Consider the following 17,783-nt stretch of genomic DNA (forward strand, 5'->3'; position numbering starts at 1 on the left):
CCCTCCCCCTTCCGTTTCTATTTGTGAAGGGAGGAGGAAGGCAGAGGCGGGCTGGTGTCTCTGGCCGGGGACTGGAATTTCATCTGAATGACTGCCCCTGCGCGCACGCAGCGCCCCGGAGTCGGCCCGCCTGCGCCCAGCAGCCCGCACCCGCAGAGGGCCGGCAAGCCGGGGAGCGGCCACGCCACAGCCCAGGGACCGCCGGCTCGCCTCGCCCGCCTGGTTCAGATCTAGCAGACATCGGCGCGGCCGCACTTGTTTCCCCGGCGCTCGGCCACTGGACGAGGCAAGGGAGACGCGGCGCCGGCGAGCCGGGAGGGAGCCATCATTGCCGCCGCCGCCGTCGCTAGAGGAAGTGTGCGGTTCCCGGGCTCTGTCCGCCGTGGGGCGTGCCCCAATGTCAGCCGCGGGGCCGAGCGCCGGCCGCGGGCTGTTTCGGCCCTAGCCGCGCAGACGGGTAGGCAGCCTCTTATATGGAATTTGGACTCCGGCGCTCCCCTCCAGGGCTGGTGCCCCGGCTGCGGCCCTGGCGCAGTCCGCCACCTCCCGCTAGGCGCTCGGGAGGAGGAGACGCAACCGGCTGCGCGCACGGTGTGAGGACCGAGGCTCCCTCTGGGGGGCGGGCGCACGGAAGGCGCTGGTGACTGAGCGACTGTCGGGGCCTCCTGGGGCCGGAGCTCGGGGCTCGGTGGGCCTACAGCGGTACCAGCCGGACCCCCAGGGTTGGGGAGTTGGGAAGGCCGGCCCGGGCCCCCTGCCCGTAGACGCCATGGCAGATAATTGGAAAAACTGCTTCGAGGAGGAACTCATCTGCCCCATCTGCCTGCATGTCTTCGTGGAGCCGGTGCAGTTGCCGTGCAAACACAACTTCTGCCGGGGATGCATCGGCGAGGCGTGGGCCAAGGACAGCGGCCTGGTGCGCTGTCCGGAGTGCAACCAGGCCTACAACCAAAAGCCCGGCCTGGAGAAGAATCTGAAGCTCACCAACATCGTGGAGAAGTTCAACGCCCTGCACGTGGAGAAGCCGCCCACGGCGCTGCACTGCGTGTTCTGCCGCCGTGGCCCTCCGCTACCCGCACAGAAGGTCTGCCTGCGCTGCGAGGCGCCCTGCTGCCAGTCCCACGTGCAGACGCACCTGCAGCAGCCCTCTACCGCCCGCGGGCACCTCCTGGTGGAGGCGGACGATGTGCGGGCCTGGAGCTGCCCGCAGCACAACGCCTACCGCCTCTACCACTGCGAGGCCGAGCAGGTGGCCGTGTGCCAGTACTGCTGCTACTACAGCGGTGCGCATCAGGGACACTCGGTGTGCGACGTGGAGATCCGGAGGAATGAGATCCGGGCAAGTACCCTACACACACACACACACACACACACACACTCACACACACTCCCTACCGCCTGGGAACCACCCATCCGGACAGGCTGCTGCTTGTGACATCAGGCCAGAAGCCCCCTTCCAAACTCGAATACGCTGAAAGTTTGGGATCAAGGTTCTGGGAAGAAGGGTCCCCCATAGCTACTTAATACCTGCCTACACCTGTGCTCAGAGAGCCCATCTTGTGTTATTTATAGAACTGAGGTGTGGGGTTGTCAAGGGTAGATCTTGGGTGTTGCTTTTCCGTTCCTCGCACAGCTCCGTCCCTCAGCCTTGTTTCTGTAGGCCCCAGGGAAGTCACCAAGGCGGTGACCCAGGTTCTGCTTCTCCAGCTGCTGTTTATGTAATGAGTGTCCTGGTGCCGCTGCTGTGGCTGACATGATCCATGATGTTGGCATACCAATGAGGAAGTAAACAAAAGCAGCCATGTTAGTTTCAAGCCCTACTGGAAACACGTTGGGGGGTGGAAGGGAGCTTCCGGAGGGAGAGCAAAACTCCGGGTATCTATGTGGACAAGGCCTGAACAGTCAGCGGTATCACAGCACAGTGTCTTGCCGCTTGGATTATTCTGGATAGCCCCACTCTCCATGTGTAAGAATCACTGCCCTCTGTGTGCCTGTCTGTGTTGCATGCGCCTGCATGAACAAACCTTAAAGTATGTGTCTTCCTCACCCTGAGCCTTTTGCTCCCAGCCCAGCCCTCTATCGCTGCCCTCCCACATTTGGGGAGGGGAAGTAGAAGACGGAAAAAGAATCCTGTGGGTTTAAGGTTGAGCCGCCTTCCAATCTGGTTTCAGGCAGCTGGCTCCCCTGGGCTGCCGGCTGAGTGATTATGGAACCACATCCCCTCCCATTGTATACACCCTGCAGCAGCGGCCAATGTCAAAACCGCCTTCCCCCTCAGGCCTCTGGGCCTGGCTTAGGGACTGGACTGAGGCAATACTTCCGTCCCCTTCTGCTGAGGGGGGCTCCTCCTAGGTCCCTCCCTGGTCCCATGGCTTTCAGGGTTGAGTCATACCAGAAGGAAGGGGGTTGGCCTGAGACTCTGAGCCATTTCTGAAGCCCCAGCTTGGGGCCTGGGGCGGAGGTTGGGCTTTGGTAGGACTGGGAGTGTTTCTGGGTGGGGGCCCCTGGAGGCTAGTTGAGGCCAGTGGGGAGCTTGGGTATGAGGAAGCAGCTAGCAAGGGCCGGTTGTAAATGGGGGCTATTTCTTTTGGAGGGACCAGTCAGAATGAGTCACTGTTTAGCAATTAAGAAACGTACACAGACAACTAACAAAAGGCAGGAGGGCTGCCACTGGCTGAGGGCAAAGACAACAAATAAAATTTGCTGTATAATTCGTTTCCAATACAGTGGGCTAGCTCTGGGTTTTTGTGCCAGGATAGGACCTCTGGTTTCTTAAAAGGAAGTGTGGGGGGGTGGAAAGAGGAGCCATTTCCCCCTACTTACCCACTAGGGTTAGAAAAGACAGAAGCCTAGGGAAAGCAGATGAGTGGGAGGGAGGGCAGAGCCCAGACTTCCCCAGTATTGGGAAGCTGCTGCTATTAATAAAGATGGAAGGAGCTGGGGGAGGAGGCTGGGAAAAGGCAGAGGCAGGAGAGAGGGGGCCGTCCAGTTCTCAGTCCTGGGATTGGCAGAGGAAAGTGAGAGGAGGGGAAAGACTGAGATGTGATTGAAAGGAACAGAGGAGGGGGCAGCAACCAGGGTGCTGAGTGTATGTGTGCTCCCACCCCCAGTTTTGCTCCTGGCTGTGTCTGAATGCTAGGGGTGTCTTTTATTTGGGTGGGGGAGAAAACATAATTGTACCTAACTTGGTAGTAGGAGGGTATCTTGAGATGTGTGTCTGTGTTTACCAGTGTCTTTGAGACTGTCTGCCTTGCCCTCAAATGCACCTGTCTAATGGTTGTGTGGTTGGGGTGTGGGAGGGGTGGCACATGCATGCAGAGTGTACACTGGGGTTCCCACCACCAGGTCTCTGATCCCCAGCTCATGGGAGGAATGGATGGAAGCAGGCCCTGAACTTTGTCAGCAGCTGTGCATTTGTATGTTCATTTTTGTTCCTGGCGTGGGCAGGCTCAGAAGTAGTGGGTTGCATCAGAGCCAGATGTGCAATTCTGTTTGCTCAGCATCTGTGCCCCCTAGCCTGAGTCCCATCCCCCTCCAGCTCCCTGACTGCAGCCCTCAGGATTCTCTCTGCTGCCCCAGGGTGATGGATTTGGAAACCCTTCAATAGCCTAGCACCACTCAGTACCAATTGGACTTACTGAATGTGGAGGAAGGGGGCCCCACCCAGGAGGAGGGGGTGAGCTTTGGGGAACCTGAATGGAAGAACCCATTACACTCTCCATTCTCTCTCAGCTCACCAGGGGGAGGGACCTTTTCCTGGGCCTCTTTTCCCTTGGGAATCTGTCCTAAAGGATTTCCGCTGGTACTGTGGGTGAAGGCAATGGAATTCTCCTGGATTTAGGAGCAGTGGCATGGAGACCTGGCACATGCCTTGGAATGGAGCTCTGCTTCTTGTGCTTACTCTTCTGTCCTCCCAGGAGAGGGAGGGGGCAGCTGCTGAAATGCCCTTTTGGCTAGAAATAGAAAACCCTGATCAACCTCTCCCTGGGGGCCCCAGCCCACTCACTCAAAAGCACTCACGTGTGCATGGGCCAGTGGCCTGGAGCAGGGACCCAGAAGGAAGGCAAGTAGGGCCCCATTCAGGGGGGAGGGGGGAGGACTAGCAGGGGGTCTCAGAATCAGGCCTGTGAAGTTTGTGGCCCCACTCTGCCCTTGGGAAGCCAGTGTGTAGGTCACATTGTCCTGAGGCCTGGATACCCATTGCATGGGCCCCAGAGACCACTCCCTAGGACATGTCTAGACTAAGTATGTTCTCTTTTGGGGCTATGAAAGGCCAAGAGCCTAAGATTAGGACATTTAGGTGGGCTGAGGCCTGGCAGCCCTAGATGTTCAAACCTGTTTCCAGTTCCTAGGTTTAGGGGTTCATCTGAGCAATGGGACTGGTATGAGCTGGGAGCACCCCTATCCCAAGACCCCCCCTCAACATGGAAAGATGACTTGAAATAAGGCCAAACTTGGTGTGTGAGGAGCTATGCAGGATGTGTGTGTGTGTGTGTGTTTTCAAGTCATAGTTGTACCTCTGTCATTTGTAGGATCCCAGGTCAAGGCTGGAATGTTCTTTGCATTCTTGGAGGTTTAGAGTTGAGATGTTTTTTGCAGAGGGGATCCCACTTCTTGGGCCAGTTTGTGATTTGCAGCTACTGGGGGTGATATTACCCTGCTGCTGACATTGCCCTTGGCTGGAGAGGTTGCACGAGACCCTGGTGGGGATCCTGATCTCTGCTCCATGTGTTTGTATTATGTAGGCTGTAGAAGTGAGGGTTGCCCACTGCTGCCTCAACCCCCACCATACTCCTGAGGCAGAGTGGGAGCTGGGGTGGAGAGGCTGTGTATTCAAGGTGTGAGCATCATGTAACTGCCACTTCCTTGACCATCCTGAGTCTGCACAAAAGGGGGACTGGTTTGGCCTGCCTCCATGGACCCCAGGCAGAGGCCCACACCCCACCCCCACCCCAAGATACTGCTGACACAGCTGGGCGCCTATCATGCACAGCCTATTGATTCCTCTGCCTCCTGCAGCTCTGGGGAGCTGTATATTCATGTCAGTCTGCAGGTGTGTGTGTAGCTGGCATGTCTGGTTGTGTATCTCACATGTGCATGTCTGAGAAGGTAGTGTGAGTGACTGACAAAATTATATAGTTGTCCATGTATGTGTGGTGTAGGGGCAGAAAGATCGCGTGTGCGTGTGAAGGAGCAAGCATGCGCACACCTGTGGGTGAAGTTGAGCATGCCTGCATGACTGTCAGCGTGATGGCGCCAGTGGGGCTGCCTGCTCAGGCTGTGGTTGGTGGTTGTGAGCCTTGTGCAACCTTTCCCACCTGGTGGGGTGGGAATTAGGGAGGCAAGGGGCAGGTGGAACTCCCGTTAGGGTGAGCTTGTTGCCTCAGGCAGTATCAGACGTAGCTGCCTGGATGGGCCCTCCTGCAATGCTGTATTGGGAGCAGTCTGGGTGGGCATAGGAAGAAGGTGAACCTGGCTTGGACCCCTACCCTGGACTGAGCAGGCAGGCCTGGTTGGCCTCATCCCTGGCTCTGGGAAAGCCTTCCTTCCCGGCTGGCCTGGCATTCAAACCCAGACAAAGGGGGGCTTTCTCTCTTGCCTCTTTGTTCTGCTGCCCCAGAGCGCTGCTCTCTGCATGGCAAAAGCTAATTTGACTCTGCAGCTGGGAAACCCTCTCTGGGGTCTGTGGGGGCTTGCCTCCCAGGTGCTGCCTCTCTCCTTGCCCTGGCTCCTGTCCTGTAACCTCTTCTCTCTGGGTCTGTGGTTGCCCCAGCCTGGGGGTTCACAGCGTAGCCCAAGGCAGGAGCCAAGGCACAGAAAGGGGCATCTAGGGCAGGCAGACACTGCCCTGAGACAGGGGAGGGTGCTGCGTCACAGGGGGTGAGAGGGCTAACTCCTGTGAGGAGAAGGTCTTAACGTGGGCGAGTGGGGGGTGGGTTTGGCAGCTGGGGAGGAGGTTAGGATAGGGTAGGCTCTGGAGCAGGGGGTGCAGCCAGAGCTGGAGCTGGCATTCAAATCATCTGGGTAGGGGTCTGAGTGGTTTAGCTCCCTCTTCCTGGCCCCTCACCCTCCCACCACAGGGGCTGCTATACCCAGCCCTGGCCTTGTCTGAAAGCCTCAGGCCTGCCTCTTGCCCAGCCCCTGGGGCCCTGTTCCCTCTGACCTTGCTTTTCTACAAGGTTGACTTGTGAGTTTTATTATTATTTATTAACTTTGATATGGCCTAGAGTCCCCATGGCCTCACCCGTCTGCCCAGTCAAGGCTGGCACCAAAAGTGTCAGCTGGGCCTGGCCAGTCAGGCTCTAGAGGGACATGAAGCTTTCCCAGGGCAGGAATGTAAGGGGCTTACGACTGATTGCCCCTCTCCAGGTTGGGAGGAGCTTCAGAGGGAGCAGCTGGAGGCAGAGTGTAGAACACTGGGTGACAGGAACATGGAGCAGGATATTCTGGGGCCTCAGAGAAAGGGGAATGCAGTGCCCTCAAGCTTTCTTGATGCTTTTGCCCTCACAGACCCAGGAGCAGACCTAAGGGACAGGGACCTGTCTGGCCCAGGGGCTGCTGAGGGGGGGATGGGCCTCAAGTTGCCCCTTCTGCTGGAGGCGTGGTCCCTCTAGTGTGTCTAGTCTAGACCAAGGTTCCCCACTTCACTCTGTTCCCCTCCACTGCTGCATCACTTGAGACGTGCCACAGTCCAGGGGACTTACTGTGGGCTGGGAGTCATTTATAAAGTGCCCCCCACTGCAATGAGAGCCCTTGTTCTGAATCAAGGTGTGAAATCTGGTCCTATCTCAGCTGTTGGTTTTCTCCAGGTGGGAAATGGGGCATCAGCTCTCAGCAACTGCCTGGGGGTTGGGATGTGGAGAGGGGTCCAGGCCTTGCTTTCTCTGCTGCCCTTCTTCCAGCTTCCCAGCAACCTGATTCAGGCATTTAGGGTAACTGAGGTGAGGGGTAATGAAGGGGCAGCAAGTGGATATTTCCTTCCGTCCCCCAATGCCCCAGTGCCTGAGGTGGCTCTGGTCCTCTGAATCCCTGCTTACCCCAGGTCTTGTCTGTGGCAGGATTAAGATCACCTGGCCCTAGGGGGGACAATTCCTGCGAGGGTGAGCTGGTCAGCACGGCCCCCTCCCCTGCCCCTGCAGCAGAGACAGGAGCTCAGGGCCTCTGAGCTAGGAGAGGGGAAATGGAAAACCCAGCCACACTGGGCTCCCACCTCAGAGGGCTCTGGGCAGGCAGGAACTGGGACCTGGGACTGGTGAAGCTAAGGGAAGATGCGGCAGGGTACCAGGGTAGACGTGCCGCCAGGAAAGGCTCCGAGAAAACCCTAGAAGAGGGAAGGGGCTGAGCCACTCTCCTCCCCCCAGGACTGGACAAGAGGTGCCTTCCTTGGCTCTGCCCTGAGGGGTCAGCCATGAACTCCCTGAAGGAGTTTCAGGGGGTGGGGGAGGAGCCTCCCACTGGTCTGGAGGGTTGGAGTAGAGCAGCCCCAATTCCTGTCCTCTGAGGAGAACTGAGCTGGGAGCCCATCTGGGCTGCCCTTTCCTGGGACTCTGCCCCAGGTGCACCCATCATCAGATACTGGTGGTTTGAGCAAGGAGTCCATGCTGCACAGATTGGGCGGGTGGGTGCGTGGGACCTGGGCTTTCAGATATCTGGGGCATTGGGGATGGGGGGGCTTTTCTCCTGAGTATGGGTATAAGGTAGCCAGCAGGCAAAAATCTGAGGGCCAGTTGTCACAGGGGAGGTAAAAAGGCACGATGCTCCTGAAAGGGTGTTCTGGCCACCTTGCCTTTATGGTAGACATCCCTCAATTGTCTGGGGCCTTCAGGAGGTCCAGCCTTTACCCTTTGGGGGGTTGGAAACAGGGACAGGTGCAGCTTTGTACAACACTGTGCGTGAGGTGTTCGCAAGGCAGTATGTACTTGTGTGTGTGTGTGCAGTTGTGTGCATGTATCTGGGCAATACTGGGAGGTGCTGCCTGCCCTCTTCACACACCTGTGGGCAGTTTCACAGGCTGGGAGAACCATGGTTGCCAACCTCTATTCCTGCCCCCCACCCAACAACATTTCTAAACAGGTGCTCACTCTCAGATTCCAACAGATCTCCGTGCATGTTGGACTAGGGTGGGAGCCTGCTGTAAGTGTAAGGTGCTGGGGGCGGGGCAAGGCCTCCAGGGCTGGTTCTCAGTGGTCCTGTCCTGGGTCTTTGAAAGGTTGAGTTGTTGGGGGAGGTTGCCCCAGGCTTCCCAAGCTTAGCTGGGAGCCTCTCCCCTACCTCCTCCACAAACACAAAAGGGGGTCCCTGAACTCCTTACTGGCCTTGTTTTCCTCATATGTAAAATGGGTTGGGGGTGTAAGAAAGGGATTGGCGACAGCTGGAGAAGCCAGCTGTGTGTGGGTGGGAGTGGGAGTCACGGGTCAAACTTGAGGGTCACTCTGAGGCCCACACAGAGGAAGAAAAACAATCATTTCTTGTTGAGTTGAGACTCACTGTGAGCTAGGCTCTGTGCAATTTGCTTTGCAAACATTATTTTATGTGTAAAACCCATGGGTTTATTCAGTAAACATGTTATGCATTTATAGGGAGAAAGAGAGAGAAACATCAATTTGTTGTTCCACTTATTTATGCATTCATTGGTTGATTTCTTGTATGTGCTCTGACTGGGAATTGAACCTGCAACCTTGATGTATCAGGATGACACTGACCAACTGAGCTACTCAGCCAGAGCACAAAGCCCTATTTTCAGAGATAAGACGAGATTGGGCACGTTCAGGGTGGTATGGCCATAGACAAAGCCCTATTTTCAAGAGACCTTGAGTTTTGTAGGGATATCAAACCATGGTTTGTGATATGAAGTACAGAATAGTGTATTCTGTAGATCTTTCTCAGATATTGGCATGTTAGTCGCATGTGACTAGTGGCAACCATAATGGACAGCACAGCTATAGAGAGAGGGCCGAATGTGACAGTTCTACGGCATGACCTACACACACTCTGAGCAGGGGCCATGAAAAGTTTCCTAGAGGAGTGGGGCCTTATGTTGAATCTTGAGGTAGACAAGGAGAGGGAAGAGGCGCTGTGGAGTGCAGTAAACCATCAATGGGGTGCAGGGAGTTCAGATGTGCACAGGGTGTTGGGGACAGGATACTACCAGGTCTTAAAAGAGCCTTCGTTACCATGCTAAACTGTTTGGAAGGAGGGAGTCATTGAGGGTTCTTGAACAGGGGCAAGACTCTGTTTGAAGGGGTGTGTCTAGTGAGGGGGCCGTGACAGAATGGATGGAGCGGCTGGGAGGTAGGGGCTGCAGAGATAGGAGATTAAGGGCTGAGATGAGTAGCTTGGTCCAGCACCTCCCAGTAGACTGGCCTCAGGTCTTAGGAGAGCCAGAGTCTCCTTTCCCCTTGGGTGCAGCTCAGGGGCTGAGGGAGGTAGCAAGGACTTCAGAGGCCTAGCTCCTAGCGTCAAGAACAAGGGTGTTTGATCCTCCGCATCTAAGGGTACTCATCTTGAAGACAGGGCTCCCCAGAGAGGCAGCCTGACCTGGATAGGAACAGATCCTACTGCCAGATCACCTAGTTTGTATCCCAGTTCTCCCACTTACCAGCTGTGTACTTTGGATGAACTACTTAACCTCTGTGGTTTCCTCTTCCCTAAAATGAGGATAGTAGTGCTTATCTCATAGCATTACTGGGATGATTAGATTCATCTGAGGTGGGGGGTGGGGGTGCTTAGAACAGAGGATGGGCTGACCCTGCCCTCAGAAAGCTCATGGTTTAGATATGTGTGAGAAGCTATTCCAGGCATTCTGTTCCTGGGAACAGGCTGGCCTGACAGCTGTCACCAGCCAGGCCCCTGGGATATGAGGGCCAGAAGAGGTTGGGTGGCAAAAATTTTAGGTCATCTAGGTCAAGGATCTATAGGGTGAGTCTGTTCTATAGAGGGAAGGTTGGGACTCACCTCTCCTTGGTAAGGGGTAGAGCTGCAGCCCCCTCTGATGCCCCTGCCTCAACTGTCCCCACAGAAGATGCTGATGAAACAGCAGGACCGGCTGGAGGAGCGAGAGCAGGACATTGAGGACCAGCTGTACAAACTCGAGTCAGACAAGCGCCTGGTGGAGGTAGCTAAGCCCAAGTTCACGGTGTGGGGTGGGGGCGGCTGGGGGGCGGGACCTTGGGCTAGGATCTGTTGCGAGGTCGGCTCTGTGCCAGAACCCCTTGGTCAATCACTCAGCGCACTGTTAGTGGATAAGCCCTACTGAGGCCGGTGGTACCAGGCACAGAGCCCTATGCTACCAGCAGGTCACACCTTGCCCTTGGGAAGCCTGGGGTTTGGGGTCCAAGACTCCACCATTCAGGATGTGAGATAGGCAGAAGTGGCAGCCAGAGGTCCCAACCACTCTTGCCCCTGTGCCTGCAGGAGAAGGTGAGCCAACTGAAGGAGGAAGTGCGGCTGCAGTATGAGAAGCTGCACCAGCTGCTGGATGAGGACCTGGGGCAGACGGTGGAGGTTCTGGACAAGGCCCAGGCCAAGTTCTGCAGCGAGAACGCAGCGCAGGCGCTGCACCTTGGGGAGCGCATGCAGGAGGCCAAGAAGCTGCTGGGCTCCCTACAGCTGCTCTTCGACAAGACAGAGGATGTCAGCTTCATGAAGGTGGGCTGGGCCCAGGACCTGCTGGTGGGATCCAGGGGCATTCCTCAGTTGGCATCTGCAGTTCCTTACGCCCCAGCCAGTGTCCCCTACCAGCGTGTTCACAGGGCTTTGGAGCAACCCTGTTCTTTTCTAGCTTGGTGACCTTGGGCAAGTTATCTATGTTCCCTGTGCCTCAGTTTCCTCACCTATAAAGTGGGGTTTATGATACACATCTACTTATTCTCAATCCAAATTTTAACTCTGCACTCACAGAAAAAAAGTCTGGCAACTCATTTAACAGCAAAAATTGACCTGAACTGGTGTTGGCAATTTATGATCTTTATTTATCTTACTTGGTACAAATATTAAACATTTTGCTACAGAAACATTAATGTATTGGATTATGGTACCTAGTAGGGGTGGAATGTAATTTATGGTCCAGGCACCATATTTCCCTTATTTCCCTTCTGAAATCCAAATCATTTCACATTCCAAAACACATCAGGCCCCAAAGATTTTGAACAGAGGATTGAGTGCCTGCGGAACCTTCCTCCAGGTTAGTTGTGTGGAGAAAATGATGGATATATAAAAAAGCACTTGCAGTATTGTCTGTCACATAGTAAGTGCTCAATAAATGTTAGCTATTCTTCTAAAAATGAAGACACCTTCACCATCCCCCAGCACCGAGCCACACTGTAGCCAGAATCAGAGGGTCAGCCCTGCTGGGGAGAGGGAGGAGGGGGCAGCTTTTGTCTTCTCTTCTCCCATGCTGCCGTTTCCACTGACTAAGCCTTCTCTCTCCCTAGAACACCAAGTCTGTGAAAATCCTAATGGACAGGTGAGCAGATGGTTACTGGCCCTCAGGGGAGCATATCCAGGGGAGGGCAGGGAGGGCCAGGCCCATAGCAGGGGTGGTAGGGCGGGCTCACCGGTGATACCTCCTCACAGCAGATGCCCCGTCCACTGCCCCCAGGACACAGACCTGCACGGGTAGCAGCCTTTCTCCCCCTAAGATCGGCCACTTGAACTCCAAACTCTTCCTGAACGAGGTGGCCAAGAAGGAGAAGCAGCTTCGGAAGATGCTAGAAGGTGAGGATGGGGTCCTCAATGGAAGGGAGAGACCCCTTTGGGCAGGGGAATATACTGGAGCCTTCCCTGTGGGAGGCAGCATGGCCTAGCCAGGTAGACCTTTCTTCATGTCCTGGCTTGGCTACTTCTAGCTGTGGCACTTGGGCAAGCCATATTACCTCCCTGAGCCTCAGTTTCTTCAGCTGTAAAATGCGAATGATAATACTATCTTCCTGCTAATGGAGTAGTGAGCATCAACCAAAAGTATGCATGAGGTCAAGTGCTTGGTCCTGCAGATGAGAGAGGTCCCCAGGGGAGAGGAGGGCTGGGTTGTTTAGGATGTGAAACTTCAGTGTCTTTTGTCCCAAACTCTCCACAGGCCCCTTCAGCACACCGGTGCCCTTCCTGCAAAGCGTCCCCCTGTATCCTTGTGGCGTGAGCAGCTCTGGGGCGGAAAAGCGCAAGCACTCAATGGCCTTCCCTGAGGCCAGTTTCCTAGAGACCTCGTCGGGCCCTGTGGGCAGCCAGTATGGGGCAGCGGGCACAGCCAGCGGCGAGGGCCAGGCAGGGCAGCCCCTGGGGCCCTGCAGCTCCACGCAGCACTTGGTGGCCCTGCCAGCTGGTGCCCAACCAGTGCACTCAAGTCCTGTGTTTCCCCCATCGCAGTATCCCAATGGCTCCGCTGCCCAGCAGCCCATGCTCCCCCAGTATGGTGGCCGCAAGATTCTCGTCTGTTCTGTGGACAACTGTTACTGTTCTTCCGTGGCCAACCATGGCGGCCACCAGCCCTACCCCCGCTCCGGCCATTTCCCCTGGACAGTGCCCTCGCAAGAGTACTCACACCCGCTCCCACCCACACCCTCCGTCCCTCAGTCCCTTCCTGGCCTGGCGGTCAGAGACTGGCTCGACGCCTCCCAGCAGCCTGGCCACCAGGATTTCTACAGGGTGTATGGGCAGCCGTCCGCCAAACACTACGTGACGAGCTAACGCCACGCAGGTGGCGGGGCGCTGGGGAATCTTCCCCCCCAGCCCCCAGTGGCTCGGGAATTATGCATCCAGAGACCTGCCCTTCTACCTTCTTGTCCTCCCTCCCTTCCTCCTTCATTCCCCCAAGTCTTGTCCTTTTGAATTTTGTTTTGTTTTGGGCTTTGTTTTTGATTTTTTTTTAATTATGAATCTCCTGGACGCGGAGGTGACATGGGAGCTGGCCTGGGCCTGGGCCGCAGGTGGCCCTGGAGTTTGGGAAAGCGTGTACCTCAAGGCGCTGAGCTCTCTCTCTGTCTCCTTTTTTCTTCCACTCCTCCTCCTTCCCACCTCCATGGCTAGAAGGAGCCTCAGCTTTCCCTAAAGCCTTGGGGTGGGGGGGTGGGGGGCAACCCTCCTCACCCAGCCCTGGAAGGAAGGACCAGTGCCCACTGGCCTGCTTCTCCTCTTGTTTTTCTTTTGGGCAGTTTGATCACTGACTGAGTAAGGAATGACCTGTAGATTGTGGGGCTTATGTTTTTTAATTTTTTTTTTTAAACCAAGAATGATTTCTCCTGCTTCCTTCTTCTCACCATCCTCCCAGATGGAGTTCAAAGGCCACTTCTCAAGCAGCTTTTGGCATCGTCAGCCTCAGAGTGGAATCTTACAGGCAGGAACCCCATGTCCAGGAAAGGGAAAAAGAAACTTTGCCAATGATAGTGACCACAGCAAAAGCAAATAATAATAATATTAATAATAATAAAGAGAAATAAAAGAAATAATTAAATAAAAAATCATAGCACAGCCCTTGTTGAGGTCAGTGGGGGAGGAGGGGCTGCCCCGAGTTGGGTCCTTGCCTGGGTTTTGACACAGCAACTTCCTGTAGTGAGCACTTTGTATGAATTGTGGACTTCTGTTCTCAAGGCGCAGGTATTTATTCTGTAATCTGTTTAGAGCACACACCGAAATCCAACCTTCTAATAAACATAATGGCGCAGTCCCACTCCCTGCCTCGCCTCTTACCCACAACTCCCTTAGCCCTGGGGTCTTAAGGCATTTGTGTGGGGAGGGGCTCTAAGAATGGAAGCCCCTGGCCTCCTTGCCTAATTCTCTCCTGGGTCTATCTAGCCTGTTCCAAACCTGTGAATGTGAGCCCAGAAGGCACTAACTATATCTATTCTTGGCCTTGGGTTCACTTGGGAAATACTTGCTGAGAGTCTCCCAGGCCTAGCCCCCTGCTGCATGGGCCCTGGCATCTGAGGTTCTGCAAACATGCTCTTAGCTAGGACAGACAAAGGAAGAATGATCTTTATATAAGTCAAAGATTCCTTCAGTCCACAAATACTGAGCACTAGGCACTGCGTAGAAGCAGAACAAGACCCTGTCTTGGAATTGGGTCTAACTGGGCCTTGCCTGCCTTCCCCATTAGGAGGGTGGGGTCGCTTAGCTCCACGATTCCTTTGGTGACTTGAGCTCTGGTCCCTGAGCATGAAAGAAGATGAGGCACGGAAATCTTTGGCTCTGGGAGGCATGAAAGCAGGGTTGCAAAGTGAAAATACATCCTGCCTTTATCCCCTTTGGCAGAGCTTCTCAAAGTCTAGCATGTCTTGGGAACTTATTAATTCAAAGGGTTGATTCCTGGAGTCCCACTTAGGCTCAGTGGGAATCACTGAGAACCCAGAAATATGCACTTCTAACCCCACAATAATTCTGACATATCCTGGGGTTTCAGAAATACAGCCATGAGGGACTGTCCAGGGTCCTGCTTAAGACAGGGACCCCTGAGATGGAAGGAGGGGATGGGACCCACCAAAGGCCCTCCTCCTTTTCAGAGGGGCTGACCTCTTCAAAAAGATTTCTGGTTTGTTGCCTAACACTGCATGGATCTGCTTATGTTGTAAAGTACCCTATACCCTTCCATATAGTAGCTTCTGGGGTAGAATCAGGGCCTGAGTGCCCCCCCACCCTTGCCTCAGGAAGCCTACAGCAAGCCTTAAGTCCTGTGCTAGGGGTCTGAGACTCACTGACCCCTAGTCACCCTTTCTCTGAAAAATAAGGACACAAATTGGAGAACACAGTCAAGCCAGTTGGGCTGGCCAGATCAGAGTTCTGATCCTGCTAAGTACCTCTGTCCTCCTGTCCTGTGGGGGTAGGAAAAAACTCAGTGTGGGGTGAGTAGGCCCTTGTTTCATTGCTCCCTCTTTCCTACTTTTGCAGAGAACCAGAGCCAGGAGCGGGATGACAACAGCTGGCCTGCCCCTTCTCTTCCCTTGCACCTGTTTAGGGCTAAAGAGACAGGGCAGATGGCTGGAGAACAGTACCCCTCCAAACTAGGGTGGAAGGATGCCTGGGGGCAGGTGCTGGTGGACAGATAGAGATTTACTCTGCTCACATCTGTTCCTGTTTCACTGTCCCTTTCTCTAGTTGTCAGGAATCCTGGGACATCTTCTGTGCCAACAGTTGGGAGCCAAGACAGAAAGCTGCCCAATTTCTTTCCCACTTGGCCTAGTTTTGTTTTAGCTGATGGGAGGAGTCCTTTCTCCAGGTACATCATTCAGATTGGGATATGGAAGGAGACTCGGTGATGGGATGAGCTTGAAGGATCCCCCCCAACACACACTCCCCCAGCTCTGAAAGCCTACCCCAGACAATTACACACTCAGGCTGTAGTAGGCAAAGCAGCCAGCTGCCTAGAGTATGGCCTGGGGGCGCCTGGGCAGCCAGGGAAGCAGGGAGACGCCAACCCCATCCAGCTGTCCCCAGCTACCCAGCTGTCCCTGGCTTTGTAGGAGCAGCTGTCACCCACCTCCCAACAGGGTCAGGGGTAGAGGAGGCCCAGAAAAAGCTGGAGCTGCCTCAGAACACAGGGCCCAGTGGAGAAGGGGCGTGTGTGTTGCGGGACACCTGCCACACCCTGTGTTGGTGTGCACGCTCGGGCACCTCTTGCTCCCACAGACACACCCTGTGCCTCACTCCGCTAACGACTCAGAGGTACGGGCTTTCACACTCGAGCCGTGCCCTCCCGACTTCCCCAGCGATCACTGCTTTCTGAGAAGGGCTGGGTGCTGGGACCGTGTCTACCCACCCCACCGACAAGGAGGTGGGAGGGGGCGGCGGCTCCTGTGGCCCAGATGTGTGGGGGCCTGCGGGGAGGCGACCACCGGGGGGTTTCCTGAGCCCGCCACCCCCGCCGGCTCCAGCTCTTTCATGTCGCTGCCCTCCCCCGTCCCAGCCCGGAGCCCAGCAGCTGCGCTCCGCTCCCCGCCCCCAGCCTCTCGCCCAGCTGTCTTTGGGGTGGGGCTGGGCAGCTGGGGAACAGCTGCAAGGTGGTGGTGGTGCACTCAGGTGCCCCACGCAACAGCCGGAAACAGTCTCCGTGCCCAGGATGGGGTGCAGGGGACCAGGGGAGGGCAAGGCCTGGGGGCTGGTCGGCTCCTCTGCCCTTCCCCCAGAGCATCTGGCCGGGACAGCTGAAAGCCGGGCAGACCCCAGATCAAAGCCCCCTCCTGGCTTCAAAGGGCCCCCTGGGGGCGGCGGCGGCGGGTAGGGCAGCCGGGAACACCCTGAGCAGTGAAGCCGCTGAGTCAGTGCTCCAGGCCCCTCTCTCTCCGCCGGGACCCCACGGTCTAACCTCACTTCTGGCTTCACACCCACCCACGCAGCTCCTATCGTTGTCACCATGCCCTTTCCCCAGGCACCTTCATTTTCTCCTATCTGAGGGTGGGGAAGAACCGAGGAACATTTTCAGGAACAGACCTGGCTCCCTGGGGGATTCCCTACCCCACCTCTTCAACTTGTCTGGGGGCGGGGGGGGGGGGCGTCTAGGTCATGTTCTTCCTCAACCTAATTCTAGGCCTACAAAGAAGAGGGGTTGCTCTTACTGGGGCTGTGGGATAGAAAGAAGTGGAAGATGATTGCTGGGTATCCATGGGCAGACCCCACCACATTTTAGCCTCTCTTCTAAAGTGAGGGTCTCTATGTATGATTTTGGAAAACTTCCTTGGTGGTGCTCAGAAACAGTGGTCTCTAGAACCTAGGACCCTGGTACTGGTTCTAGAACCCTCTAAGTCAGCGGTTCTCAACCTGCGGGTCGCGACCCCTTTGGGGATCAAACGACCCTTTCACAGGGGTCGCCTAAGACCATCAGAAAACACATATATAATTACATATTGTTTTTGTGATTAATCACTATGCTTTAGTTATGGTTGGGGGTCACCACAACATGAGGAGCTGTATTAAAGGGTCGTGGCATTAAGAAGGTTGAAAACCACTGCTCTAAGTCCTGTTTCTGTGAGTTAAAGTGTCAAGAAATGGAATTAGGAGCGCTGCTGGATTGCCCCTTCCCTACTCTGTGTAAAAGTGCTGAGGCAAGGACCTGGGATTCAGGGCTAAGATCCCAGAAACTTGGCTGGAGTCTAAGGGGAATGGGAAACAGAGTGTGAAGCAGTGGCAGCTAGGGTTGGGAGGCTCATGGGGAGAGGTTAGAGACCCAGACCAGCAGGGTGCTGGCTTTGGGAACATCAGCTTCTTCCTTCAGCTTCTCTCTTTCTCCCAACACTCCACTCTTTCCACCTGCACCCCAAAGGGTTTCTTCCCTTCCAGGGGAGGATGTATTCATCCTCTGCTTTAATTCCTCCAGTGACTGAGGAATTACAACCTCAAGACGCTCCTTTCTACAGTGAAAGTTTTTACAAGTAACAAATAGAAACTTTATGGATAGAGCTTTGGCCTCTACCATATTCTCCATGCTGTTTGGGAATCATACCTCTGCGTAGGGAAGCCTTCACGTGCCCAGGGCTTCTTCCCTAAGATCCCCTGTCCCTGATATTTATGATGCAGGGACTTGGCAATGGACTTAACCAGGAGTTCTGCACTGGGAGTGACTGTTTCCTCCATGGGCGACCAGTTGCTTTTTTTTTTTTTTTTTTTTTTTTTTATTGCTTCGTGGCTAATTCAACTGCAGCAAACTGGAATATTTATTTCTCCTTGCACCAGATCTTTAATAATTGGCTATTTCTTGAGAGAGGACCCATCTGCTCAGTGCCACAAGTTATTTTTCATTATTTATGTTCAGGCAAGAAGGAGGTGATATGTGAGGTGGTGTGTGGTATAATTTTCAACAGATT

The 17,783-nt window shown here is 55.1% G+C and overlaps 1 protein-coding gene across 1 annotated transcript; it reads left to right on the plus strand.

Annotated features, from left to right (window-relative positions):
* On the plus strand, positions 1 to 13,660 carry TRIM8 (tripartite motif containing 8). The gene is made up of 6 exons (XM_090278511.1): positions 1 to 1,339; positions 10,019 to 10,114; positions 10,414 to 10,647; positions 11,433 to 11,464; positions 11,600 to 11,715; positions 12,074 to 13,660. The coding sequence occupies exons 1-6, from the start codon at positions 770 to 772 to the stop codon at positions 12,679 to 12,681; spliced, it is 1,656 nt and encodes a 551-aa protein (XP_090134637.1). The 5' UTR covers positions 1 to 769; the 3' UTR covers positions 12,682 to 13,660.
* The last annotated feature ends 4,123 nt before the right edge of the window (positions 13,661 to 17,783 follow it).

The sequence above is a fragment of the Furipterus horrens genome, unplaced genomic scaffold (genome assembly GCF_987537825.1).
Source record: "Furipterus horrens unplaced genomic scaffold, mFurHor1.1.pri manual_scaffold_5, whole genome shotgun sequence".
NCBI lineage: Eukaryota > Metazoa > Chordata > Mammalia > Chiroptera > Furipteridae > Furipterus > Furipterus horrens.

Excerpts from the sequence above, each read along its gene's own strand:
- TRIM8 (XM_090278511.1), top strand. The coding sequence starts at position 770 with ATGGCAGATAATTGGAAAAACTGCTTCGAGGAGGAACTCATCTGCCCC. Across the intron at positions 1,340-10,018 it reads TCCGGAGGAATGAGATCCGG|AAGATGCTGATGAAACAGCA; the intron begins GCAAGTACCCTA and ends CTGTCCCCACAG. Across the intron at positions 11,465-11,599 it reads GTGAAAATCCTAATGGACAG|GACACAGACCTGCACGGGTA; the intron begins GTGAGCAGATGG and ends CACTGCCCCCAG.